The sequence below is a fragment of the Myotis myotis genome, unplaced genomic scaffold, assembly GCF_014108235.1.
Source record: "Myotis myotis isolate mMyoMyo1 unplaced genomic scaffold, mMyoMyo1.p scaffold_m19_p_37, whole genome shotgun sequence".
Lineage (NCBI taxonomy): Eukaryota > Metazoa > Chordata > Mammalia > Chiroptera > Vespertilionidae > Myotis > Myotis myotis.
Window position 1 is genome coordinate 176,930 of NW_023416343.1, and position 24,597 is coordinate 201,526.

The following is a 24,597-nucleotide window of genomic DNA, read 5'->3' on the forward strand; positions in this document are numbered from 1 at the left end:
AGAGAGGAAGGGAGAGGGAGAGAGAGAGAAACACCAATGATGAGAGAGAATCCTGGATCGGCTGCCTCTTGCACACCCCACACTGGGGATGGAGCCCACAACCCGGGCCTGTGCCCTTGACTGGGAATCAAACCGTGACCTCCTGGTTCATAGGTCGATGCTCAACCCCTGAGCCACACCGGCCGGGCTCCCCTTTCATCTTAAGGAAACGGAGGTGCAGGCGGGCGGAGGGCCTGGCTGTTGCAGGTGGGGAGCACTGTCCCGAGGGCTGTGGGGGGTCTGGGGTCGGCTGCAGCCACACAGCGTCCCCGGGAGACAGCCCCACAGCGTCCGTTCACCCCGAAGGGTTAATTAAGGAGAGAGCGGGTGCTGGCCGGTGGGCGGGGCTCGCTCCCTCTGCACCCCTTTCTTGGGGCAAACGCAGTTTGTGTTGTGCCCTGTGCACTTGTTAATATTCATGGCGATCTGGGGGTACAGATCAAAAGGCAGCCCCCCCCCGCCCCCCGCATCTGCTGCCTCCCGCCCAGCGTCCTGCGGAGCGGACGGAGCTAGGACCCAGGAAGGAGGGGCAGCCGGGATATAAATAGCGGACAGACCAGAACAAAGTTTGAGGAGCAGCCTGACACCACTGCCTCCCTCCACCCCGGGAGCCGCGGACGAGGTCAGACCCGGAGGACCTGGCGGGCGAGCGGGGGACGAAGGTCCCGTGGTCCTCGGTCCCACCGTCGGGGAGGAGGGCCGTCGGCTCAAACCTGGACGGAGGCATGAAGGCTGCGGGCTGAGCCGGCCGAGCGCCGGCCAGGCTCCCTCCCTCGCGGGGACCGGCGCCTGCCCTCGGCCGACGTCTGCTGTCGGAGCGGCTCCTCGGCATCCCCGCCGCCGCCCGCGGTCTCTGCAACGTGCGTCCGTGCATCCATCCATCCGTCCGTCAGTCCGGAGGCTCCCCCCGCGCGCGGGACAGGCACGGATCGCTCTCTGCTTTCGAGAACCTGGGACAGCGTCCCTCTGCCCGGGGCGCGGCCGCTGAAGGCCCAGTCGCCGCTCATCCTGGGGCCGCCATGAGGGAGCCGCCGCGTTCCCGGCCCCGCTGGCCCTCCTGGCTGCTGCTCCTTTGCTGCAGTTTCCAGGTAACGTCCTAGGCGGGCGCTGGGACCCGGGCGCTGGGACGGGCTGGCTCGCGGGGCAGCTGACGCTGCTGTGTTCTGTGTGCAGGTGCGCCCAGCCCTGTCCAGCTTGCAGGCCCATCCAGGTAAGGAGCTTCCTTCTCGTCCGGTCCGGCGCTACCTGCTCGCCCTGCCTCGCGGGCACTAGGGCGCCGTCTGTCTGTCTGTCTGTCTGTGAGGAGGTGGGGGGGGGCCCTCCCGGTCGCCGTTCTCTTTGTTGTTGTTGCTGATCCTCACCCGGGGATATCTCTCCATGGATTTTCAGGGCGAGTGGAAGAGAGAGGGAGAGACAGAGAGAAACATCGATGTGAGAGAGACACATCTATGGGCTGCCTCCTGCAGGGCCTGGGCCGAGGGCCTGGGCCGAGGAGGAGCCTGCAACCCAGGTGCATGCCCTTGACCGGAATCGAACCCGGGACCCTTCGGTCCACAGGCCGATGCTCTTCCCACTGGGCCACACGGGCCGGGCCTGGTCGCCGTTCTCGTCCTCGAGGTCCGACCTTTGAGGCCCCAGCTGCGGCGGGAGAGGGGGGTGTCCACGCCGGGGCCTCCTGCTCTGCGTCACTCGGAACCTGTGACTCAGGACACGGGGCGTCCTCAGGCCGAGCAGGTCCGTCCGTCTGTCTGTCTGTCTCGCACGACGTGTGTCCAGTGCGGACCCACGTGGGGGACTCAGAGCCTCAGCCCTGCCCTCGTCGCCGTCCTGGGCCCGGGCGCGTGGTGCCTGCAGCCCCAGGAGGTGGGGGAGCAGCGGGAGGAGCCCCTGCCCCCAGGCGGCCCCCCACCCCATCCTTTTTTTAAAAACATATATTTACTGATTTCAGAGAGGAAGGGAGAGGGAGAGAGGAACATCCATGATGAGAGAGAATCACAGATCGGCTGCCTCCTGCACGCCCCCCACTGGGGATCGAGCCTGTAACCCGGGCCTGTGCCCTGACCGGGAAGGGACCCGGGACCCTTCAGTTCACAGGCCGATGTGCTATCCACTGAGCCACACCGGCCAGGGTGCACCCCCCCCCCCATCCTTTGCTGTGTGAGTCCTCGGCCTAGATGCTGTTTGACGAGGCTTTCCGGGGCGTTGGGGGGACAGGCAAACAGCTTCGCCGGAAGGTGGGGCCACCCATGCAGACGGGGAGGCTCAGGCGCACACACGGGAGGCCCGCGTGAGCAGCCAGGTGGGCGTGTGGCCGCGTCCCCCGTTGGCTCCCTGGCAGGCCTGTGTGTGGTGGGAGGAACCCCACACGAGTGTCCCCACACCCTGGGAGGCAGGCCTGCATCTCGGAGCTGCGGGCGCCCCCCTCCCCCACCCCGTTACTCCGTGAGCCACCCCACCCGCCACCTCAGGGGCGACTCTCTGACAACCAGGGGCTGTGGGTCCTGCCCCGGGACTGAGCCGGTCTGTGGACGGAGCCCGTGGGCGGGGTGGGCGCGGGACCCGGGGGTGAGTCAGAGCTGCTGGGACTCGTCTCCCTCGGGCGGTGACGCAGGCCGAGCGGGTGTCACGCCCCGACTTATCGGCGTGAGAGGGGCGTGGCCACCCGTCCTTCGTCCTCGAGTTCTAGCTCAATCGCTGCTGGGAAGGGGGCAGAGACGTCCCAGTGTCGCGGCAGAGAGAGGACACGTGGCCGAGACACCCTCCCCGTGTCGCCTCGTGGGGAGGAAGCGACAGAGGACGGGGCGGGGGGGGAGGGCAGGGGGGACGTGTCCTCACCAGGACCACTGATGGGCGGCCCCAGACCCGGCTGCTCACACAGTTAGAGGCTGGGAGACACTTCCCACGTGTGCCAGGGCCACGCCGTGTCCACACACGTCCACACATGTCCACACGCGTGCCTGGCCCTCAGCTCCCAGGAGCGGTTGAGTTCAGTCCTGCTCCCTGTGGGGCTGGGCTGGTCTCCTCTCGGGGCCTCGCTGGGCAGGGATGATGTGTCTGGGTCCACCCGCTGCGGCGGGTTTTGCACAAGGAGCCGGAGAGAGGAGACGGCAGCCAGACTTGCGGGCGACACGTTTCAGGTCACAGCCGGTGCCGCGGAGCCACACGCGGGGGGTGGTCGGCTCGGCCCCTCGGGCGCGGGCGTGTGGCTGAGGCTGAGCCGGAGCCGTCGGGCGCGTGGGAGACAGTGGTCCCGGCGTGGCTGCCCGGGGCCCCTCTGACCGCAGACCGTGGCTCCTTCCGCAGACGGCGCGGGCCCAGGAGAGCCGGGCCGGCGGCTCTCCGTGTGGACGCAGCCCTCCCTCTCCTGGGCCCTGTGTCAGCGGTGGACGGACGGACGGGAACACGGGCCGGTGAGGAGGAGGCCTCTGGAGGCGCCAGCTGCTCCGCCCGCAGCAGATGTGCTCGCCTTTCCCGCCTCCTTCTCCCCGAGGAGCCGAGAACCAAGCCAGGCTGTTCGCCCTCGGCCCGAGGAGGAGCCAGAGGTCAGACAGGGAGGCCGGCGACAGGAGGACGGAGACGCGTGTTATATGTACTGGTTAGGCCTCCCCGAGGATGGTTTTTCCATCGATTTATTTTATTTCCTTTTTAGAGAGAGTGCGGGAGGGGAGGGGAGAGACCCAGAGAGGGAAGCATCGCTGAGAGAGAGCCCCCTCAATGGGCTGCCTCCTGCACGACCAGGGCCGGGGAGGAGCCCGCGACCGAGGTCCATGCCCTCGACTGGAATCGAACCCGGGACCCTTCGGTCCGAGGGCCGACGCTCTAGCCACTGAGCCACACCGGCCAGGGCAGCACCTTTTCCTGTATTAAAAAATAATGTGCATTTTGTCTTTGTTTACGTCCTTTTCCCCAACGTTCTTTCGGGGGAAATGTTCTTCACATAGTGGGAGCTTTGTTCCTGTCGTGTACGCGCCACACGGAAACAGCAACCGGTACGTGGCCGCCCCGTGTGTCACGTGACCGTGGCCCCCGTCCCGTGTGGCTCGGCGTAGGGCTCGGCGCCGACTTTAAAAAATGTCCGTTGTCGAATCTACGCCCGTCTGCCTCTGAAGCGTCTCTGTTTTGTTACATGTAAGTGTCGATCCGTTAGACGTCGCTGGCGGAGAGCGAGGTCCTTGCGTGGCTGACGGTTCTCAGGCCTCGGACCAACGCCGCGTCTCCTCCGATTTGAAATGCCCCCTCAATCGCAATTACTTGTTTGCGGGCGTTTTCCCACGGCCTGTGCCCTTGCTGCCCCCGTCGTCTTTATCGGCCGGCTTTACCCTCATCCTCTCCTGCCCTCGCCAGGTTTCCCTCGTTTTTCTTGCTTATTTATTCATTTTTCTTTTTTAAAAAAAAAATATATATTTTTAAATTTATTTCAGAGAGAGGAAGAGAGAGAGAGAGAGAAACATACATGAGGAGAGAGAATCACAGACCGGCTGCCTCCCGCACGCCCCCCACTGGGGATCCAGCCGATAACCCGGGCCTGTGCCCCGACCGGGATTCGAACCCTGACCTCCCGGTTCCCAGGCCGACGCTCACCACTGAGCCACGCCGGCCGGGCAGCGCGTGTTTTCTCTCTGTTGGACGCGCTCGCACCTGCGCGTTCCCGCCGTGGTGTCCAGCGCGGCCGCTGGAGTCCAGGGAGCCGCCGAGGGCCGCAGAGGCCATCTGCCCGCCTCCGCGCTGCATTCCTTCATTGTTTGTAACGGCTTCTCACTCGCTAAATTCTTTTCTCATTTGTCATGGTTTTCTGTTTTTTTTCTCCGTGTTGGTTATGAGCACACAGCGTCTGAAAATAACGGTCCCATTATCTTCTCTTTCAAAACGTTTATTGTGGGACGAGCACACGGGTCACTAGTTCTCCGCGCTGGGGCCGGGCAGACGTTAGGCCGTCTGGTCAGCGTTTAGTCCTGCACTTCTGGGGAGCGGCCCGAGGGGGCCAGGGGGGACCTCCGTGGAGTGTGGGACTGGACGGGGCGGCCCCTCCGGCGACGGTCCCCGTGCTCACCGGGGAGGTGAGAGAAAAGCAACTGGCCCAGCGGCCTGGCTCAGGGGCTGAGCATCCGCCTATGAACCGGGAGGTCAGGGTTCGACTCCCGGTCGGGGCCCAGGCCCGGGGTGCGGGCTCCATCCCCCGTGCGGGGCGTGCAGGAGGCAGCCGGTCCATGGTTCTCTCTCCCTCCCTCTCCCTCCCTCGCTGACATCCATAAAAATAGAATAAAAATAATAAAAAGCAAGAGAGGGCATTGAGTGTACCCCCAGCGCGGAGCTGACGCCTTGTCCTTCGTCCCCAGGGTTCAAGATCTTGCTCACTGCCTCCCACTACTGGCCCCTGGAGCATGTGGACGGCATCCACGAGCTGCAGGAAACGGCCGGAGGTACACGCGGGTGCGAGGGCGCCAGGGAGGGCACGGGGCGGGGCGGGGCCGCGGGAGAGACGCGGGGCAGCAGGTGCGTGGCCGCCGGGACGTGTGGCCGCCCCTGTTCATCGCTCTTGCAAAGCGGCAGACTAGAGAGCAGGGACTTTGGGGCCCGAAGGTCGGAATCGGTTCAGAACATGCCGGCGTACGCTCCCTGGCAGCCGGGAGCCGGATGCTGCGTCTCGAGGGTTAAGCTGTAGGCGGGTCCGTCCGTCGCCTCGGGACTCGGGACTGGGTCACCTCGGTGCCCATCTGCGGGGGCCCAGCTGTGACGCACCGAGGGCTGTGCCCACCGGACGGGCTGGCGTGTTCGCCGCACAGTCTCGCTCTGCAAAGGTGCCCCCGCCTGCCAATCAGCTGGTTCCCGCATCAGGGCACCTCCCCCGTGGAAAGCGAACTGCGACCTCCCGGTTCAAAGGTCGACGTGCACCCCCACCCACCCGCCCCTCCTGGACGCACCCACCTTCATGGAAAGCGTCTCCTTCTGACTCGATCCGGACCTCTGCCAGGAGACGCCCTGACATTCCTGAGCGCTTTCTTTTCTAATCAGAACTTTTATTCTATTTTTAAAATGTTTTTATTGATTTCAGAGAGGGAGGGAGAGGGAGAGAGAGGAACATCAATGGTGAGAGAGAACCATGGACTGGCTGCCTCCTGCACGGCCCCCACTGGGGATGGAGCCCGCAACCTGGGCCTGGGCCCTGACCGGGAATCGAACCGTGAGCTCCGGGTCCTTAGGGCGACGATCACCACTGAGCCACGCTGGCCGGGCTCAATCAGCCCCTTTCGGTGTTTGGAAAACTCTCATCCATGAAAACCCTTCTTGTGAGAGGACGTCATCCCTCAGACACACACAGTCTGTGACCGAACCGTGGCTCCCGACGCCTCCATCCCCATAACGTCTCCGTGTAGACGTTCGCCCCGAGCCACGCGGGCGATGAAGGGCTCCCTGCAGGCCGTGCCGAGCCCGTGGTGTATGGCACCAGGCGGTGCAGGCCCCTTCCCATTGGCTGAGGAAACCCCGCAGAGCGAGCCGGGACAGCCCGGCTGTGGGGAAACCTCTGTGGATGGGCAGCGTTGGTCTCCGTGGCTGGCTCCTCTGTCATGTGTGCACATGTCTTCATATCATGTCCCTGTCTCCACGCCGTGTCTCTGTCCCACCCGTCCTGTACCATCATCACCATCCATCCTCCCGTGGTGAGCTCAAGGCCATCTCTCTCAACGGGATGTCCAGGTGGGCGTGGAGCCCGCTCGCTGGGCCAAAGTGTGTGGCCAGGTTCCGTGGCCTCATCCCGTGGCCTCATCCGTGGCCATGGCGCTCCATCCATGGCCATGGCGCTCCGTCGTGAGCCGTCCTGTGGCTACACAGCATGGGGGGGGGGAGGTCCTAGAGGGCTCCCGCGGCGAGGGGAGCGCCCCGCCCGGACGGGGAGCCGCTGAGAGATGTGCCCGTGGCTCTGTGTTGCGTGTCACTCATCTGTTGTGCTTTCTTCCTTTTGTTGCCCACCCAGCATGGCGAGCCCGCAACCTCACCGTGCCCCCTTCCCATAACGCTACCTTTGTGCCCACCAATGACTCTGCCTACTCCAATGCCTCTGCGACCATAGGTGAGCACGCGCCCCGTCCGTCCGCCGCGGGCGCCCCCGGGGTGTGTGGTTCCGTGTGAATTCTCTCTGTCACAGTGAGCGGGCGGGCACGCCGACGCCCAGGAAAGGAGGAGACCCGGGGTTTCTGTGGGTTTTTTTCAATATATTTTTATGGACTTCAGAGCGGAAGGGAGAGGGAGAGAGAAAGAGAAACATCAGTGATGAGAGAGCATCGTGGATCGGCTGCCTCCTGCACCCCCCCACTGGGGATGGGCTCGCGACCCGGGCCTGTGCCCTGACGGGAATCGAACCCCCGTGACCCCCTGGTTCACAGGCCGAGGCGGAACCCCTGAGCCACACCCGCCCGGCAGGGCCAGGCTCTTCCGAACCGTCTGCTCCTTTTCAGCACAAAACAGACCCAGGACGGAGGCTCTAAAAATAGAGACTGTTTGGATTCTTCACGGGCTTGTGCTCTTGGGGGGAGGATGTTAAAAGCCCCGTAAAACACGGGGCCTCTCGCCAACATTAAACATCGCTTTTCTTCGCTGGATTCTTTGTTAAATCGTTAGACGCTGTTTTATGCAGCGCACACCCGCCCGTGTCACGGGGAAACGGTTATCTTATCTGTTACTGGAATTTTTTAAATCATTAGAAACCGTGTTGTAAAACACACGCCCGCTGCTGTCAGGGAGAGACGGTCTTCTCTAATGACTCCCACGCTCCACGCGTCCCTACGCGGCGCAGAGCGAGGGGGTGACGGCCAGTCTGCTGGACGTCGGCCCCATAACCTGGGGCCGCACTCTGATCTCCCCGCCTCTTTTTTCTTTTTTTTAAAGAAAAGACTTACGGTCTTTTTTCCCCTCCTTTTTCTTGATTTCAGAGAGGAAGGGAGAGGGAGAGATAGAAACATCACTGATGAGAGAGAGTCATGCACGCCTCCTGCACGCCCCACGCTGGGGATCGAGCCCACACCCCGGGCAGGCGGCCTGACCGGGAATCGAACCCGGGACCCTTCCGTCCGCAGGCCGACGCTCCACCCTGAGCCACCCCGGCCGGGGCTGATCTCTTTTTACCGCGTGACCATTGCTCGCCCAGCTGGGAGGTGTTTGGCTTCCATCATCAACCTGGCCCCCAGCCAGTCCGGCTGAGGGCTTCCCGCAGCCGCATTCGGCGACCCCTCCGGCACATGGCCGAGCGCAGGGGAGGTGTCCAGGCGACTTTGACCCCGTGAATTGCAAAGGCCTGATTGCTCCGGCTTTTACAGCCCTCGCTTATCGACTCTGTCAGCCAGCGATGCGCAACCTTCTCCATCGCACGGCACACATGGGCTAACTACGAAAATTCTGCGAAACACCCCAAAATAGATTTTTTTGCGGATCTGAAAGTATATATATATATATATTCACACCAGACGGCTATTGTTGTGTTAGCTGTTGTCATTGTTTTTTGTTTTGTGTGTGTGTGTGTGTGTGTGTGTGTTTTAAAATATATTTTTATTGATTTCAGAGAGGAAGGGAGAAGGAGAGAGAGAAACATCCATGATAAAAGAATCATGGATTGGCTGCCTCCTGCACGCCCCCTACTGGGGATCCAGCCTGTAACTGGGGCCTGTGCCCTGACTCAGAATCGAACTGTGACCTCCTGGTTCATAGGTTGACACTCAACCACTGACCACGCCAGCCAGGCAATGGATATTAATTTATTATTTACTATTCACATCAGCTTATAGACCATTGATAATTTAATGATTAATGCTGAAATATGAATTAAGGCTGATACAAATATCCCATAGCAATACGTACTAGTAGAGACATCTAGTCTAGATATATAAAAGTCTAACAACTATTCAACCAGTAGCTATGACGCACACTGACCACCAGGGGGCAGACGCTCAATGCACAGGCTTGGAAACATGGAACAGACTGATGAATCTCAGAGGGAAGGGGGTGGGAAGAGATTAACCAAAGATCCTATATGCATACTAGAGGCCCGGTGTGTGGATTCATGCACCGGTGGGGTCCCTTGGCCTGCCTGCGGGGATGGGACCGAAGCCGGCAGTCCGACATCCCCCGAGGGGTCCCGGATTGCGAGAGGGCACAGGCCAGGCCGAGGGACCCCACGGGTGCACGAATCCGTGCACCAGGCCTCTAGTTCCCTTATAAACACGAACGGTGCCGAGTGTGGTGGGCTGCCAGTAGGAAGCACCTCTGGGCTCCCGGCCTCAGGAGCCGCTCACGGCTGGTGCCCTTCTCCCCAGACCTCGTGGAGGGCAAGGCGGGCAAGGGCATCTACCTCCGGGAGCAGAAGGGCGTCACGCTGCTCCTCTACGGGCGCTACAAGGCCTCCTGCGTCAGCAACCCCGCCCAGTGCGGCCCCGAAGGTGAGTGGCCGTATTTGTTTGGTTTTGTTCATATATTTGTACTGATTTCCGAGAGGAAGGGGGAGAGAGAAACATCGATGATGAGAGCACCGTGGATCGGCCGCCTCCTGCACGCCCCCCGCTGGGGATGGAGCCACATCCCGGGCCTGTGCCCTGACGGGGAACCCAACCAGGGACCCTTCCGTCCGCAGGCCGGCACTCTATCCACTGAGCCACACCGTCCAGGGCTGGATGGATATTTAAATGGAAGCAGCCCGGGGTTCAGAGCAGCTTCTGTGGGTGAAACGGACTCGGCGACAAGCCGGCGGGGGCCTCGCCGTCGGCCTTCGCGCACCGAACGGAAGGCTTTGTTTTCCTTCCTGGACGGAGAGGCGTTTGGCCCAGACGGGACTCAACAGAACGCGTTCTTAGAGGCAGCAGCGTGTCTGGGGAGCGGACGCCGCGCCTCCCGCGGGGAATCCGTTTAGTGACGAGCGTTTCGCCGTGTGCCGTCGCCGGGAAGCGGCTGCTCCTCGGGTTGGGGAAGCCCGGCAGGGGCCCGGGTATCCTGGGCTCGGCGGCCGCCACGAGGAGAGGCTGGGGGGACCCCATCTTTGGGGCTCAGCCGCCACCTTCGCAGGGAGCGGGCTGCGGGCTCCAGAAGTGGCCAGGTCCTGGGACAGCACAGCGGCCCCCGAGCAGCCCCCCAAGTCCCGTCTGTCGGGGTGACCACATCACAGGGCACGTTTCTGCGTGTTAACCTTCACCCGGGGACAGTTTTCCATTGATTGTTTTTGTTTTGTGTTTTAGAGAGAGTGGAGGGGAGAGAGGGAGGGAGAGAGAGAGAGAGAAGCATCGATGTGAGAGAGACACAGCCACGGGTTGCCTCCTGCACACACCCTGCCCAGGGCCGGGGGTCGAGCCACATGCCCTTGACCAGGAATCGGACCCGGGACCCTGAGTCCGCCGGCCAACGCTCTATCTGCTGCAGCCAAGCCGGCGAGAGCCCGGTCACGAGCTGAGTGGCCTCGGGCCCGTGGCCTCGGTCTCTCCATCTGTGTAATGGGTTTGCTGTGACAGTCAGGAAACTCCTGGGGAAGCACCCGGTGCTCAGTGAGCCCTCGGGGAACATCGCTGTTGCTTCTGTCTGTGGAAGGAGGTTAAGGCCCCGCCTCTGCCTTCGCCAGGGGTCACCTTTTCTTTCTTCTGGAAGACACACGGGGAGCAGTCCCGGTCCAGGCCCTCGGCCTACGCGGGGCAGGTCGTCTCCGACGGGTTCAAGGTCTGCTCCAGCCGCGGCCGGGGCTCCGTGGAGCTGTACACGCGGGACAACTCCAGGACGTGGGAGGCCACCTTCAGCCCGCCAGGTGAGGGCGCCGTCGCCCGGGGGCCCGGGGAGACCTTCCCCACACAGGAGCCGAGGAGCCTGGCAGGGAACCCCTTCCCTAGAGGGTTGCTGGGAAGAGCTCAGAGGGAGGGCAGCCTGGGGCGGGGGGAGGGGGGGGAGGAGCGGGAGGGGGGGAGGGGGGGAAGGGGCGGGTGTGGAGAGGCCCACGTGCTCTCTCTGTGGACTCCCGCTTTCTTTTTTTAAATTTGTTTTTATTGACTCAGAGAGGAAGGGAGAGGGAGAGACAGAAACATCCATGATGAGAGAGTCATGGACCGGCTGCCTCCTGCACGCCCCCCACTGGGGACGGAGCCCACAACCTGGGCTGTGCCCTGACCAGGAATCGAACCCTGACCTCCTGGTTTATAGGTCGACGCTCACCACTGAGCCACGCCGGCCGGGCAAATATTTCACTTTAATTTGAAGTAGAACAGGGTCTCTCTGAACTGCGTCCGGGGCTTGGGCAGTGGGTCAGAGCGACGCGAGGACGTGCCCCAGGGGACAGGGACCCGCCGTGCGGGAAAGGGGGCTGCGTCTACGACCGGAGGAGGCCGCCGGGCACAGGTCCCCGCGCTCAGCCCCGCCGCCCGCCACCCTCCCGCCGCCCGCAGGGCCCCACTGGACCCACGTCCTGTTCACCTGGAAGCCGGAGGACGGCCTGAAGGTCTACGTCAACGGCTCCCTGAGCACCTGGGACCCCAGTGGGAAGGCGTCTCCCGCCTACGGCGAGCCCAGCGCCAACCTGGTCATCAGCTCCGAGCAGGACCAGCCCCGGGGCTACGAGGTCGGAGCTTTCGACGAGTTCATCCTCTGGGAGCGGGCGCTGAGCCCTGAGGAGGTGGCCATGTACTTCACCGCGGCCGTGGGTCAGTGCGGGGGGGGCATGGCTGGTGGGGGGCCTGAGTATCCACCCCAACCCTGCCCGCCTCTTCTCCCCACCATAACCCTGACCCTGACCCTAACCCCTAACCCCTAACCCCAAACCCTAACCCCAAACCCTAACCCTGACCCTGACCCTGACCCTGACCCTGACCCTGTCCCTAACCCCTAACCCTGACCCTAACCCCTAACCCCTAACCCTAACACTAACCCTGACCCTGACCCTAACCCTGTCCCTAACCCTGACCCTGACCCTAACCCTGACCCTGACCCTGACCCTGACCCTAACCCTGACCCTGACCCTAACACTGACCCTGACCCTGACCTAACCCTGACCCCTGACCCTGACCCTATTTAAAATTACCCAAATGGAGTCCTGAATAGAAAGCATAACAGAACCGTTGGGGAGGACGGGGCCCCCCGCTTTCTGGGGCCCCCCTGCCTCCGTCTGGGAGGGAAGGTGCTCGTCCCTGTCCCCGGGATCAGCATCTAACTTGTCCGGACGTGAGTGAAGTCTCCTTCTAGTGGGTATTTATTTATTTATTATTTTAAATATCTTTCTGTGGATCTCAGAGAAGGGAGAGGGAGAGAGAGAATCACGAATCAGCTGCTGCCTGCTCGCCCCCCACTGGGGATCGAGCCCACAGTCCGGGCCTGTGCCCTGCTGGGGAATCGCACCCGGGACCCTTCAGTCCGCAGGCCGACGCTCTATCCACTGGGCCACACCGGCCGGGCTGTTCCTTACCTGAGCGTGTGAACAGCTTGTGTAAACTCCCTCCACTCGGCGATTTGCAGGGCGGGTGCGGAGAGCAGCTGGGACACACCCGGGAGCAGCGTGACCCGGAGACGCGTACAGACCCCGCCCCCCCCTGCAGCTCACCTGTCAGCCCCCCAATCCATACCCCTCAGAGCCTGCCTCGCCGCGGGCTCAGCCTGGCGCCGAGGTGCCGCGTGGTCCTCACGTCCTCCCCTGTTTCCCCAGGGAAGCACGTCTGGCTGTCCACAGCCCCGAGCCTCCCCGCGACGCCCCCGGCCAGCAGCCTGGTGAGCAGACGGCACGTGCCCCTCCTGTTGGGGCCGCGCGGGGTCTGGGGAGACGTAGCAGGTGGGCTGAGCTGGGCCGAGGTCACGGGGAGAAAGCTCTGCTGGTGCGGCTGCCGCCTCCAGGCCGAGGACTCGAGAGGCAGGACGGCCCGGAGCGGGGGGCAAGGGGGCGGGGGGCAGGGGGCACCGGGAGCTTGTGGGGAGGCCGCGGCCTCAGACCCGGCTTCCCCCCAAACCCCCGTTAGAGGACAGGGTCCATTCACACCAAAACCGTCCCGTCTGGCATTTTAAAAAAATATATATTTTTGTTGGTTTCAGAGAGGAAGGGGAGGGAGAGCGAAACGTCAACGATGAGAGAGAATCCTGGATCGGCTGCCTCCTGCCCGCCCCCGGCTGGTGGGGACTGAACCCGCAGCTGCCGGGAATCGAACCCTGACCTCCCGGTTCCCAGGTGGACGCCCGACCACTGAGCCGGCCGGGCTGGCTTTTCTTTCTCAGGTGCCCACCGGTGCCTACCAGCCCATCATCACCGGCCTGGCGGAGGAGAGGGGACGCGTCCAGAGCCCGGGCGCTGCCCTGAGTTACCTCCAGAACCTGTCACTCAGCCTGCCTGCCAAGTCCCTGTCGGCGGAAACCGCACGGAACCTGACGGCGGTGAGGCCTGGCCTTCGGGGCCCAGGGAGACGGGGGAGATGGGGGGAGGGGAGAGGGGAAGTGGGGAGGGAAAATGGGAGGGGCAGATGGGAGACGGGGCGGCTGCCAGGGCGCGGGGGACACCGGGGCTTGGTCCGGCCGACACAGAGCTCAGCGCACGGAGCTCTGACAGTAAAGCCGGGGCCTCAGCGTGTCCCCAGCAGCCAGGCGGAGCGGGAGCCGCGTTCGGGGGGCCGGGCAGTGGACGTCATCGCCCCAACGCTGCCGCCGGCCCCCTGGCGTCTGGCTGGAGGCCGCGAGCTGAGCGGGTCCTTCTGTCCCCCAGACTTTCCTGAAGGCGGTGGGGGAGGTGCTGCTGCCCAGCTCGACGGCCGTGTCGGAGGTGAGAGCGCCTGCCCGGGGGCCTCTGTCCCCCCCAAAGACGGCCCCACGCGCATCCATCAGGACGATGCCTCGCCCTGGCCAGGTGGCTCAGTGGGTGGAGCGTCGGCCTGCGGACCACAGGGTCCCGGGTTCGAGTGCGGTCCAGGGGCACGGGCCTCGGCTGCAGGCTCCATCGTGGGTGCTGGCCGGGGGCAGGCGGGAGGCGGCCCATCGATGTGCCTCTGGCCGCGGCGTCTCTGCCGCTCCCTCTCCCTCCCGCTCTCTCTAAAAATCAATGGGAAACGCATTTCCTCGGTGAGGATTCAAAACAAAAAAATAGGAAGAAAAAGGCCCAGCCCCAGGTTCATGGTTTCCAGGGGACGTCGCCTGGCGCCCCCCCTCCACCCCCCCCAGCCGGCTGTGACGCTCGGCCCCAGCACACGGGCCACCATGGACCTCAGACCCAAGCCGGCTCTAGTGTCTCCTCCCTCGGACCCATGTCCGCAGAGCACGTGTGTCCGCAGAGCACGCGTGTGAGCTTGATCTGGGGCGTCTGGGGCTTCAGTCCTGAGATTCTGAGCGAGCTCCCCGTGTTGTTGCCAGGACAACGCCGTGGTGCTGGGCCTGATCGAGACCGTGGACGTGGTCATGAGCCACATCTCCTCCAACCTGCAGGCCAGCGAACCACAGGTCGCCATCGTGGGCTCCTCCTCCGTGGCAGGTGCCTGGGGGCAGCTGTGGGGACGGGCGGTGGGGCAGGTGGGGGGGGAGGTGGGGGGGGGGGCGGGACGGGCGGGACGGGCGGGCGGAGATGCGGGAGGAGTGGCCTCAGACCCAGAGTGCCCCACGGCGTGGCAAGACGGACACGTGAGCCACGTGGCTGTGGTTCCTTCCCTGAGACTCCAGGGTGTCAGGTCCTTGCTTGTAACAGGGATTGCACCCCCAGAGCGCGTTCTGCTACAAAAGGCCAGAGCAGGCGGGTCCCCCCGGCCCTGCCCGCAGAGGCGCTGACCGCACCCCCTCCCGCACCCCCGCACCCCCTCCCTCCCCGCAGAGTTCTCCGTGGCCAAGCTCCTGCCCAGGGCCCTGAACTCCTCCCACTACCGCTTCCCGGCCCAGGGCCACAACTACATCGAGATCCCCCAGGAGGCCTTCCGCAGCCACGGTGGGTGCCTGGGGCCCCTGGGGGCAGGGGGTGCACCGTGGTCTCCCCTGGGAGCCGCTCTGTCCTGGGAGCTCGAGGTGCACCCTGGGAAGTTCCCGGGAGGCTCCCTCATTACCTGACTGCAAGTCCACGCCTCCAGCCTGGGACCCCTGAAGTGTTCACGTCTCAGCAACCCCCCCCCCAAGAGCTCAGGAGGCCCCCTGAGCAGCCCCCAGCGAGCGGAGGGAATCGGCGGAAAACAGGACGCTGTTCCCGGGGAGCCCTGGGAGGGAGGACAGCGGGCGATGGCCCGGGTGCCGTTGGTGTTGCTGTAAAGACTCCGAGTGCAGGCGGCAGACGCTGCCCACCCCCCAGGGCGGCGGCTGGTGACGCCTGCGCGGCCCTCGGGGCGTCCTGGCCTCTGGCCTCCGGGGCCCCAGCGTCCCCAGGTCTGGCCGCGGCTCAGGGGCAGCGGGGAGGCAGGGACAGTGGGAGGGTTAGAACCAGCAGGGCCCCTCGCTCTCTCCTCCCCTGGCTCTCAGGCGGGGGTCTGCCTGGCGGGTGAGGGGGCCTGGCGGGGGCTGCGTGTTCCTCCTGCTCACTCGCCCCGGATGCTGACGGGGCCGTGGCCTCTGCCCTCCCGCAGCCTGGACCACCATCGTGGGGCTGCTCTACCACACGATGCACCGCTACCTGAGCAACATCCGGCCGGACCGCACGCGGTGAGCGCCTGGCCACACGGCCAGAGGCAGCGTGTGCGTGCGTGTGCGTGTGCGTGTGCGTGTGAGTGTGTGTGTGTGTGTGTCTGTGTCCTCCTGTGGGTCAGGGGCGCTGGTGCCGATCTCACTGCGAGCACGTAGTTAGTTAACTGGATTATTTTTTAAAAAATAATTTTATTGATGTCAGAGAGGAAGGGAGAGGGAGAGAGAAACATCAATGATGAGAGAGAATCACGGATCGGCTGCCTCCTGCACGCCCCCCACCGGGGATCGAGCCTGCAACCTGGGCCTGTGCCCTGACCAGGAATCGAACCGTGACCTCCTGGTTCACAGAGCAACGCTCAACCCCTGAGCTGTGCCGGCCGAGCAAGGGAACAGGTTTTGACCGACACAATTCAAGCTGCAGAATTCAAACACTGAGCATAGGACTCCCCCCCGGGTGCCAGCGCCCATGGGCCCAGGAGGGAGGCGCGGGCACGGACGGTGGGAAATCCAACGTCATCCCCACGAAGCCCCCGGCCCCCACACGCCAGGCTTCCCGCTGCGCGCCCCGGCCCCCCAGGTCCTGATCTTTCCTGTCCTGCCCAGGATCGCCGAGGCGGCGGCTTACAGGAGCTGCCCGCTGTCGGCCGCCAGCTACCTCATCTCCCTGGAGGTGGTGCCGCCGCCCACACTCTCCCAGAACCTGTCGGGCTCCCCGCTGACCACCATCCGGCTCAGGCACAAGTTGGTGAGTTGAGGCGGATCCGCCCTCGTTGCTGGTCTTTGCTTGGGTTCCAGGCGTGGCTGTGTAGAGCAGGGGTGGGGGCGTCCGGCCCGCGGGCCGCGTGAGGCCCCAGAAATCATCGGGTCTGGGCCTGCCAAGGCATCAGGGGCGAGTTCATTAACCGTTTGGCCACAGATCGCAGGCCAGTGGTTAAGTTGATGGTTTTTGGCGAGTCGTACTGATGCTTTTTTGTTGTTGTTGTTGAGTCATGGTATTGGTTTTGGCTGCATCATGCTGATGATTTTTTTGCTGAATCATGGTATTGGTTTTTGCTGAGTCATGCTGATGATTTTTTTTTTATTTTTTTTTTTGCTGAGTCATCGATCGGCCACCCCACACTGGGGACCGAGCCCACAACCTGGGGCATGTGCCCTGACCTGGAATCGAACCATGACCTCTTGGTTCGTAGGTTGACGCTCAACCACTGAGCCACGCCGGCCGGGCTGGCGCTGGGATTTTGGAACGTGGCCGTGAGACACTGCAGGCAGCAGGGAACGGCTGTGGGGGGTCGAGCTGTGTTTGAGGTTGAAGTTGCCCTAGTGGGGAGGGGGGAGGGGCCACCGAACCAGAGCCACGGACACGTTCTGGAACCGACTCGCACCGAGTCTGAAAGGTGTGGGCGAGGTCCGAGGGGCTCGGCGGCCAGGCTGGTGGCGTGAGCGTGGGAGCCTGCGTTTGGCGCGGGGCCCGGTGACCCCGCGGCCCGAGTGTGGGCACAGCTCTCGGAGTTTCTGCAGCTGCTGGCGCTGGGGGAAGCCATCGCTCTGGGCTGTAAATTATACCTCCGGACGTGTGGTTGGCAGCTAATCCGCATTTGCTTTTAACCTTGTCAACCAAAATAAATCTGTGGGTGGAATCTAGCCAGGACGGCCGCCCGGGTACAGCCTCTCTCTATACACTTATTGTTTTGGCTTTTTATGTGAAACGGTTTTGAACTTAAACATCGCCAAGCAGGACAGAGTTCCCAAACACCGTCCGCCCATCGTAGCCTCACATTAATTCTGTTTCTCAGTTACAGTCTACGTTCAGCATCACCTTGTACTACCTTCAGGTGTACAGCTCAGCAGTCAGACACTCCGGTGCTTGACACGGTGGTCGAGCATCGGTCTGTACACAGGAGAGAACGGGGAGCCAGGTCCCCACCCCATGACCGCTCCGTGACCGTGTGTGTGTGTGTGTGTGTGTGTTTAACTCACGTCTGGACACACGGCATTCGCGCTGTCGACCACCGATAACACAGAACGCGCCTCGTAGGTTAAAATCTCGCTACGGTTGTCACGATCCCGCCAGAGGCAGAGCCTGAATTAGCCGTGCAGAGTGGGGACGTGCGGATGAGTTGGGGACAGGTGCCCAGGGCTCTGCTCGGCCGAGTGACCTGGGCCGGGGCTGCGGGGCGGTGGAGGGAATGGCTTCCAAAGGCCCGAAAGCCGCGGGGCCTCACGCGAGGCAGGCGAGGCCGTGTCAGAGGAAAACCGCGCTTCTCGGAAGCGGAACTTGTTAAGGGCGTTCAGCCTGTGGGCGCGAGGAGCTGGGAGCCTCTCCTTCAGGGAGGACCTGGGCAGGTGGGGGGCATCGTCTCCGCAGTCCTGGATGCTATTTTTTATATGAACCCGCCCGCCGTATGCACCAGCCCTGCTCCTTCCGATGACCACCTGTTCCCATCGACGGCACACGCGCTTTCTGAGCGGCACTTCGACACGTGCGAAGACGTGGGAAACTGGCTGCCGGGTTATTTTTGAAGCAGAGAGTTTCGGGCCTGCGGGCGGGAGGGGTGTTCATCACTCCAGAGGCCGTCATGGAGGCCGGGAGCCAGGCCCGCCCGGGGGGGGTGGGGTTTCCTTTGAAGGTTGTGCTCACGTTTCTGAGGACGCGTGGGAGGCTCTTTTTGAGTTGAAATGCTTTGTCCCATGGGGAGCATTCGTCCGTCCGTCCATCCGTCCGTCCGTCCGAGGGCAAACCGGTGTGCGGTGCGGGGGCGAGTGGGCGGGAGCTGGGGAGAGAGGCGGACACGCACGTGGGTCCCTCACCCTCGTGGACGGGGCCTGGGGCCCAAGGTCGAGGCACCCGGTTTTCCTGGCCCAGGGTGGGGTGCCTTCGAGGGGACCTCCTGCTTAAACCGGGTGCTGCCCGGCCGCCTGGCTCAGGCTGGAGGGACAAGCCCCCTCTGCCACACACCAGGCGACGCGTCATCATCAGGGCGTGCAGCGAGCACGCGTGTCCAGATGCGGCCCCTTCACTCCCGTCGCTTTGTCACGGCGGGTTCCCTAACGGGTCCCGAGCCCCCCCCCCGGCCCCCAGCTCTGTGCTCCGGGGCCGCCTCGGCTATTGTGGGTGAGAGACACGTTTTAAAATCGATCCGCGCGGCGGGGCTGCCCTTCAGAGAGGTTGCAGCAATTTATGTTGTCGCCAAAGGGGCTGCGGCGCCGACGTTCCCGCTCAGCCTCTGCTTGGCTCTGCTCTCGCTTTCGTTGCCTGCATTTCTGTCTTTAAAAAATTTTTTTTAATTGATTTCAGAGAGGAAGGGAGAGGGAGAGAGAGAGAGAGAAACATCCATGAGGAGAGAGAATCACGGACCGGCCGCCTCCTGCACGCCCCCCACTGGGGACGGAGCCCACCACCCGGGCCTGTGCCCCGACCGGGAATGGAACCCTGACCTCCTGGTTCACAGGTCGACGCTCACCACTGAGCCACGCAGGCCGGGCTCTGCTCCCAGTTTTGCATCCTCCTTCCCATCACATCTGGCCGTTGCCTGCGAGGAACGTTGCCTTTTCCTTCCTGGAGCCCCTCCTCTGCTCGCAGCTGCTTCATCCCGCCCCGCTCACCGGGGGACGCGCCCAGAGGCCAGGCCGCGGAGTGGGCAGCCCCGGGAGTGGGGGCGCCCAGCAGACGTCAAGGGCTGTGCACGAGTCTCGGAACCTCGGAGACCCACTTAAGAATCCGTTGTCTAGCCCTGGCCGGTGTGGCCCAGTGGATAGAGCGTCGGCCTGCGGACCGAAGGGATTGGATTCCGGTCAAGGGCACGTACCTGGGTTGCGGCTCCTCCCCGGCCCGGGCCCTGGTCGGGGCGCCTGCAGGAGGCAACCAGTGGATGTATCTCTCTCACATGGATGTTTCCCTGTGTCTCCCTCTCTCTTCTGTGCTCCCTAAAAACCCGGGTGAGGATGAGCAACGACAAAAAGACGTCGTTGTCTCCCTCAAGGTCAGGAGGCAGCCCCCCCCTCCCCCGCCCTTCCCAGTCGTCTGGCTGCTCACATTGAAATGGAAACGTGGACCAGGGAGACCGGAGACCGGACGGAGCCCGCGATGAGCCTCTCCCAGCGGGTGTCATCTGTGCGGCCGCCATCTCCTCCTCCGGGCGGATGTGCTGCCGCGTCCCCGAGGCCCTCGCCTGCGCCGGGCGCTGAGCGTTTCCCCTGGGGTGGCAGTCAGAGCCCGTGGCTGCTCGCCAGTCAGGAGCTCGGTCACGTCTTTGATCCGCGATCGGTTAGATCTGAGAGCCATGGCTTCACCCTCTCGAAAAGGCATCTCTAATGTGCGGGGAGAGAATGTCAGGCTCCCAGCAGGCTCTGCTACCTTCAAAGGAGGGCGGGATTCGGCCCTGGCTGGTGTGGTTCAGTGGATAGAGCGTCGGCCTGCCGACGGAAGGGTCCCTGGTTTGATTCCGGCCAAGGGCCCGTGCCTGGGTGGCGGGCTCCATCCCCACTGGGGGGCGGGCAGGAGGCGGCCAATCCATGATTCTCTCTCCTCATTGGTGTTTCTATCTCTCTGTCCCTCTCCCTTCCTCTCTGAAATCAACAAAAATATATCTTTTTTAAATGGGATTTTTTGCCTCTGGGTGTCTCAGGCCTGGAGAAACTGGGGCTAAACCAGTTTACTCATGAATGTGGGGAGTAGGCACCAGTGGCACGGGGTGGGGGTGGAATGAGATGAACGGAAATGGTGCCCCGCCCACACGGGCGAGGGTCCCGGGCCCCACACACGCCTCTCCTTAGGCCAGTGGTTCTCAACCTTCCTGATGCCGCGACCCCTCCTCATGCTGTGGGGACCCCCAATGTCATTGTTCCAAATTGAACATAATGAAAGCACAGTGATGAATCACAGAAACAATGTGTAATTATAGATGTGTTTTCCGATGGTCTTAGGCGACCCCTGTGAAAGGGTCGTTCGACCCCCAGAGGAGTGGCGACCCCCAGGTTGAGAACCGCTGCCCTAGATGGTTCCAGAACGTGCCCATGGGTTTCGAATCCCACTTCTTTCCTGTGTGAAATCGCTCGCCTTCCCGGGAAAAGCTCATTATGTCTCACGTGGTTGGTAGCAGCTGGAGACCACAGACCCGACGTGTTATTCCCGGCAGCCCCGGAATTGGCTGTAAAACAGATCAGAGTTTTATAACCTTTCCAACCCACCCCGCATCTGCATGGAAATGCGAGTGTCCGGCTCCCCGGGCATTCGGACGGCCCCCGGGCGGCCGGGATGGAAATGCCGGGATTCACCTGCAATCCCGCCGGCCGGCGCGTGTCCCGGGGGCTCAGCTCCGTGGTTTGCGCTGTGAGAATCGTATCGTTTCCTCCCATTTGGGGCTTGGCTAGACTCAGAGGTGGGTTTACTGGCTCTGCCTGTGGCTTGGGCCCAGGCGGGGGCGTTTTCCTGTCTCCGTGTCACCAGCCTGGACACGGGGGACACGGGGGATGCAGGGGACACGGGGACATGGGGGACACGGGGGACACGGGGGACACGGGGGACACGGGGATACTGCTCAGCTCCGAGTGGCAGACCAATCCCAGGTCCCGCGGAATCGCCCACTTTTGCTTTCTGTGTTTTCCCTCCAAGCCTGCAAGCGATTTCCCCTGCGTGTTCCCCTGCGTGTCCCCCTCACCTGCGGGCGGGGACGCATCAGCACCAGCCGTGGGCAGAGGCAGGTGCCGCAGGCTCTGCAGCCTCCCGGGCTCCTGGCTCCCAGAGAGGAGGGTGTGGGGACCTTGAGGACCACAGTGTGGAGTTTAATTCCCCCGGAGGGTCCCCGATTCCCACGCTGACACTGGAGCTCCCCGAGTTCCCAGGGCCTCAGGACTAGGGACTTGGGACCACGGGACTGGACTGTGGGGGTGGGGAATGGGTCAGCCTGGTCCCAGGTGGAGACATTCAGACACACGTCAAGGGGGGATGTCTGGTGTAGTCGGGGGGCCCTGTGTCGGGGGCCCTGTGTTGGGGGGCCCTGTGTTAGGAGGGGCCCTGTGTTGGGGGGTCCTGTGTTGGGGGGCCCTGTGTCGGGGGGCCCTGTGTTGGGGGCCCCGTGTTTGGGGGCCCTGTGTTGGGGGGCCCTGTGTTGGGGGCCCTGTGTTGGGGGGCCCTGTGTCGGGGGGCCCTGTGTGGAGGGAGCCCTCACTGTCGTCCCCAGGGCTGCACAGAGCCCCTCGGCTCCAGGACTCAGGGTCCAAGGTGACTGTCACCCCCCCTCACCCCGATGACACCACCCCATTCCTGGTTCCTGGCCACGGGGTGGCCCCTAGCGGGAACGGCCTCGCCTCCCTCCCAGTTTCTCCAGGAAAGTGGGGGTGACCAGGTGCTCCTCGTCCTGCAACACCACACCCCGAATTCTAACAGCCTCCCGGGAGCCTGGCCAGCCCGTTCCCTCCGGTTGCAAACTCCAGCACAGACAGCACGGCGTTCCCACGGCCGGGAGGGTGTGCCCGCGGCCTCGCCCCCGGAGCCAGCGCCTCCGCCCGCTGACCACACACAGGGATGGATTTTAAAGCCGCTTGGAGGGTGGGGCCGGCAGCCTCCGCCAGAGGCCGAGAGGTCGCGGGGCGGGCAGGGCCCGGAGCCCTCGGTGCCTCCCTCCCGCGGGAGTCGGAGCCGCTCCTCCAGGCCTGGCTGCGGCGCTAACATTCCTTTCACGGCTCTGAGCAGCGCACACACACGCGTGTACACACACACACACACACATGCACACACACACCTGCTGTGACGGCCGTGAGACGCTGTGCCGCGGGCCATGGGTCCCTGCCAGGTTCCTGCTTGGAGCTTCGACTTTGTGGGTGTTCTTGTGCCTCGGTTTCCCCTGCTGGTGGCTTTTTCCCCTTAAACATGTTTTTATTGATTTCCGAGAGGAAGGGAGCGGGGGGGGGGGGGGGGGGGGCGGACAGGAACATCCATCTGTATAAAAAGCTGAGATGCTAGGTGTCCAACCGTTTGACGGTTCGGTCGCTGTGAGGAGCGCTGACCACCAGGGGCAGACGCTCGACGCACAGGCATGGAAACAAGGAACAGGCTGATGAGTCTCAGAGGGAAGGGGGAGGGGGGAGGGCGGAAAGCGATTAACCAGAGACTTTGCATGCAGACGAGAGGCCTGGCGTGCGCCGGTGGGTCCCTCGGCCTGGCCTGCGGGGATGCGGCCGAAACCCGCTCTCCGACATCCCCCGAGGGGCCCCGGATGGCGAGAGGGCACCGGCCGGGCGAAGGGACCCACCGGCGCACAAATCCGTGCTCCAGGCCTCTAGTCAATGATGAGAGAGAATCATTGACCAGCCGCCTCCTGCACGCCCCGCACTGGGGATCGAGCCCACAGCCCAGGCCTGGGCCCCGACCGGGAATCGAACCCTGACCTCCGGGCTCATAGTCAACGCTCAACCCCTGAGCCCCGCCGGCCGGCTGCCCCGCTGGTGGCCTTCTGTGGACTGTGTGGCTGCAGAGCAGGGCTCCCGTGTCTGAGCTCACAGAGGCAGAGCAGACGGCGGGGGAAGCCTCTCTCAGCCTGGGGGTGGGGGGAGAAGACAGGGTCTCAAATCCACGTGTGTCCTCGCCGGACAGGACGTGAATCACGGGGAGCGTGGGGGTGCAGGGCACAGCTCTGCGCGGGCGGGTCTCTCGGAGGGATGGAGACCTGCAGGAAGCCAGGTTGTCTGGGGAAGAGCGTTCAGAGGGGGACCCAGCACGTGCAAAGGCCCTGAGGCTGGGGCCCTGGGCCCTCTGACCCATGAGGGGGACTGTCGGTGGCTTTGCGAGTCCCCACCCGCGGCCTCGCAGCTCGGGGTGTGGCTCTGGCCTCAGCGTTGGAAACCCGGCCTGACGGGGCGCCTCATTCTCTCATTTCAGACGAACAGGCAGTACCGCGAGGCCACCAACGAGACGAACCGCGTGTTCCTGTACTGCGCCTTCCTGGACTACAGGTGCCGCCTGGAGGGAGGCTCCGGGCGGGGGCGGGGGCGGGGGCGGGGGTGGGGCTGGGGGTGCCACCTGGGCCAGGTGTGCGGGCCCACGCTTGTCCACGTCCTGATCCGGGTCCCCATTTATTTTTTAAATATAGTTTTATTGATTTCAGAGAAGAAGGGAGAGGGAGAGAGAGAAACATCCATGATGAGAGAGAATCCTGGACCGGCTGCCTCCTGCACGCCCCCCACTGGGGACGGAGCCTGCAACCCGGGCCTGTGCCCTGACCGGGAATCGAACCCTGACCTCCTGGTTCCTAGGTGGACGCTCAACCCCTGAGCCCTGCCGGCTGGGCTGTCTTTGTTTCTTATGTTCCTTTTTCTTCCTTCGTTAGAATTTGGGGGGAAATTTTATGCCCTTTTTATCTCCACTGTTGACTCCTGAGGTGCCTGTCCCTTTCACTGGAGGTCTGGCCCCGGTGCCTGCAATCCGCGCATCAGGTCGCCCGAGATGCGTTCTCGTCAGGCAGCCACCGCACGGCTCCAGTCCTTTGGCCTCAGATAATCCGTGACCCTCCAGCGACCGGAAACAAGGAAATAGCAGTTGCCTGCGTCCCTCCCTGGTTTCCCCTTTTGCATTTCGGGGCGCGAGGGAAGTCTCTGTCTTCCTCACGCGCCGCTGACCTCCCTCGCGGGGCACGTCGTGGGCCGCGTGCCCGTGTCTGTCTGTCCGTGGGCCGCGTGCCCGTGTCTGTCTGTCCGTGGGCCGCGTGCCCGTGTCTGTCTGTCCAGGGAAGCGTTCTCTCCCGTTCGGAAATATTGTCTCCCTGGGCGGAGACGGGATCCCAGGCCCCTTTTCGTTCCTAGACGCGAACTGTGAGCACTGACTCAAGCATCTACGCGTGCGTCCCTCTTTTCAAAAGCAAAACGCCAGCCCGGCCGGCACGGCTCAGGGGCTGAGGGTCGACCCAGGAACCAGGAGGTCAGGGTTCGATTCCCGGTCAGGGCACAGGCCTGGGGTGTGGGCTCGATCCCCACAGGGGGGGC

General features: G+C 63.5%; 1 protein-coding gene across 2 annotated transcripts in view; it reads left to right on the forward strand.

Annotated features, from left to right (window-relative positions):
• The first annotated feature begins 607 nt into the window (after positions 1-607).
• Positions 608-24,597, forward strand: part of ADGRD1 (adhesion G protein-coupled receptor D1) — a 36,452-nt gene continuing 12,462 nt past the window's right edge. Inside the window, exons 1-15 of one of the 2 annotated variants that reach the window (XM_036303453.1) lie at positions 608-1,127; positions 1,213-1,249; positions 5,376-5,459; positions 7,013-7,108; positions 9,345-9,467; positions 10,634-10,813; positions 11,445-11,699; positions 12,695-12,756; positions 13,255-13,410; positions 13,736-13,792; positions 14,377-14,494; positions 14,828-14,938; positions 15,564-15,639; positions 16,225-16,366; positions 23,498-23,571. In XM_036303453.1, the coding sequence (XP_036159346.1) occupies positions 1,059-1,127; positions 1,213-1,249; positions 5,376-5,459; positions 7,013-7,108; positions 9,345-9,467; positions 10,634-10,813; positions 11,445-11,699; positions 12,695-12,756; positions 13,255-13,410; positions 13,736-13,792; positions 14,377-14,494; positions 14,828-14,938; positions 15,564-15,639; positions 16,225-16,366; positions 23,498-23,571 (1,640 nt within the window). In that variant the 5' untranslated portion in view covers positions 608-1,058. The remainder of the gene's footprint in view (positions 1,128-1,212; positions 1,250-5,375; positions 5,460-7,012; positions 7,109-9,344; positions 9,468-10,633; positions 10,814-11,444; positions 11,700-12,694; positions 12,757-13,254; positions 13,411-13,735; positions 13,793-14,376; positions 14,495-14,827; positions 14,939-15,563; positions 15,640-16,224; positions 16,367-23,497; positions 23,572-24,597) is intronic. The other variant, XM_036303454.1, reaches the window with a different exon arrangement.